Here is a 3,192-nt window from a genome sequence, read left to right as displayed (position 1 = left end):
CTCTAATAGGGTGATATGGTACTACAAGGTCATTAAGATAAGATGGGGCCTGATTATTTAAGACCTTGTATGTGAGGAGCAGGATTTGGAATTCATGTAAAGGGGCTGGTGTGGTGGCCGTTGGTTTCATTGAGCTGCTTCCACAAAAATGAGGAATTCATCCATCTTGCTCTCAGATATAACAAAGCTCCACCGTCTTGAACTAGAGCGGGCGATAGTAGTGCTTGTGTTCCTGAGATCTAATGCACACTGAAGGCACCACACCAACCAGAACCTGCAGCAGGTGGAGAACTGATTTTATAATGCTACTGTTGGCGGTTGACCAGAACAAGGATGAAGTTACTGTTTCGAGTGGAAGTCCAATAGAATACAGTTGGCACAACTGATTTTTGTTCTTTGTGAATGTAGTCAAACTTTAAGTAGATTTTCCTCCTTTTTTTCAGCAGTGAGCTTGAAGAAATTCACTGTTTTGTGTTTAAAACAATTCATTAGACATAGCAGTTAAAACATCCCATTATATTTATATCTCTAATATTGCCTTTATAACTTACTTTGACGTGGTTGCTCTTCTGACACATGACGTCCTGGTTAATACACAACTGCTCTCTTGAGCCCATCACACACACCTTTGGGCTGAATCGAAAGAGACATGGGAGAACTGGTTTACCACAAATAGCCAAAAAAAACAGAACAGACAAAAGGTGCTGCACTCAGTAAGACTTCAAAATGATTATAGCTTATGTAATAACCCTTTAAAGCACCAGTAGTATTTGGTTAATTGGGACTTGTGTGTTGCTTTTTGAGATCTTTTAGCCTGTTAAACTTTGTCAGATACATTCTGTTATTAGGTTTCAGTTATCAGGCCTGAGTGTTTTTTTGTGAAACTGAACTCATTACACAACAAAACAAAATAAAAACGGTAGCTATTGTACCATTCCAGGATCAAATTCAGCTATACTAAAATGTATACTGTAAACCTGGTAATTAAAATTTGTATCTCCCTAGTATATACTAACAGTAGGGGTTTGGTGTCCTCATTACACCATGATCACAAAACCTATTAGAAATGTTGTTTTATATTGTGAATAGCTGTCATTCAGACAATCATGCATGATCAAAAAGTTAGAAATGCTTACCTGTACGAAGTGTTCTTTAACTCATTAATAACCTGTGTAAGCTGAGAATGTGTCCTCGTTGCATATATGATCTTGGGGACATCAGTGTAGTAGGCTTGACAACAATAAGAAAAGACAATTAGGGCTTTATACGTTGCTGAAAAAAATTAACTGAACACTTTTTAAAATAGTATACCATCAAGTCAAACTTCTGGGATATTGGGCCTCATTTACTAACAGTGTATATGCGCAAATCTGTCTTTGAAGAAATTTGAGAATTTATGCAATGATCCAAAAGAACACAGACAATACAGTTTGAACAGATTAAACAGCTGAGCAATAAATATGCAAAAGTTGCAACATGATGTATATTCTAAACTTCTATATCAGCCTTCTGTCCAGATTGACATTTCTACAACAGCTGTTTTCCCAAAGCGAGAGACTGAGCACCTGCCACAGCTATTAGCTGTGCTACCACCTCATGGAGCCCCTGAACACCAAGCTGAGCAGCCTCCTACATCTCAACCATTCTTTGTACGATTTGAATGCATAGCTGAAACATGGGGATGACAACCCATCTTGACAGGGAATGGAAGAAGGACATCCTACCAAATATTGACTTACAACCTTGTTAGAGTAGTACAAATGCTGTCTTGAAATATGTAGAATATTTCCATGTATGTTTGGAAACATTACATGTTTGAGTGAATCGTTAAATCCTATTTTCCTAACAAAATATAAAGTGGTTTGAGTGCTCAAAAAGAGTAGAAAAGCACTATAGAAGCAGTCAATTTACCATTTATCAAAATATAAAGAAATCAGTGCTAGCTCATTTTGTATTGCATAGCGATGTAAGCACACAGCATGTCTTTGTAGCTTATATCCTTTGCGTTTTTGTATATGTATCTGTTATTCTTCTTTGACAAGTAAAATTACAAATGACTCTTGATTTGCAGATGATACAAACATACATGGTTTGTCACCGTCAGCTGTCCCCCAGGAAGACATAGGTGTGTTTGGAAACATCTCCTGGCCCAGCCTCTCTGCCATCATACAGGTAGACATGGTGTCCTTGAAGTTCTCCCTCCAGGCCAGGGTGGCACACAGCAGGCACAAAGTCTTACCTGTGCCTGTTGGGCTCTCCAGAACCCCATTGACTTTCTGAAATAACCAGACAGGTAAAGCTATACATCAAATAAAATAAAATAAAAAACAAACGGAGAAAACCAAAAAACACAAATTGTGATGGTAACAACATTAAAATATTAGAGACTTCCAGGTATTAGACTACGCTTTTATGAGCAAAGATTTGGCATTGTGGAGGAAGATCTCCCTTTTAGCAGAAAGAAATATCTAGCAGATCAGGTTCATAAAAGGGCAGATATCTGCACAGATCAGTTAAAAGGTAAGGTGAAAAATAAATAAATAAATAAAACAGCACAGCGTGTGTCAAGATCCATTAGGTGACAATTGTGTACAAGTTTGATCAAACTCTGACCAGCACTGTAGAAGTAGAAATTCTTGTGACTTGTGGCTGATATGTGGATATACACCTTGCAATTGCATAAACTGATCAGACCTTTGGCCAGATGTGTAGTGTGGTGAGAAGTAGAAAAAAACTATCAGAGAGAGTACACAACCACATGTTTAGTGCAAAACTGTCTCGGGAGCCTAACATAAGGATGGTTCAGGTTCAGTAAGCTTTCACTGCCAGAGCAAATATTTTATGATTGAAAAACATTGTAATCATTCATACACATGAAAAGGCAGATTTTTAAATCAGTTCTTGATTAAACATCGGGGGTATTTGAGCTGTTTGTCAGCTGTCAAGAGCCAGGGTAAACCCAAGACAAGTCAGCAGAGTGCTATTTATTGTATTACATAGAAACTGTAAAGAAATTCTAAGGGCAGGTCAATGACATGAAGCCTCTTTTGTCATATGTTTTTTTCCCCATTATTATCATTATATTATGTGAAGCTACATTTTGGACAAGCAGACGTCAGACGGCTTGTCTTTTGGCAAATGGTAAGCATGGTGGCTTCATGGGGCTTTGGAGCGTGATGTCACGGGAGGGGG

The 3,192-nt window shown here is 38.1% G+C and overlaps 1 protein-coding gene across 1 annotated transcript; it reads right to left on the bottom strand.

Annotated features, from left to right (window-relative positions):
* Positions 1 to 551: 551 nt before the first annotated feature.
* On the bottom strand, positions 552 to 2,276 carry LOC102192123 (regulator of telomere elongation helicase 1-like; the record flags this gene model as incomplete). Its single annotated transcript, XM_005755834.1, has 3 exons — positions 552 to 633; positions 1,137 to 1,230; positions 2,087 to 2,276. Coding segments are annotated over 3 exons (366 nt in total), but the record flags the coding sequence as incomplete, so codon positions are not given.
* Between the last annotated feature and the right edge of the window lie 916 nt (positions 2,277 to 3,192).

Source organism: Pundamilia nyererei, unplaced genomic scaffold (assembly GCF_000239375.1).
Source record: "Pundamilia nyererei isolate P.nyererei 1_Seehausen unplaced genomic scaffold, PunNye1.0 scaffold03681, whole genome shotgun sequence".
NCBI lineage: Eukaryota > Metazoa > Chordata > Actinopteri > Cichliformes > Cichlidae > Pundamilia > Pundamilia nyererei.
This window is presented reverse-complemented; position numbering and strand designations above follow the sequence as displayed.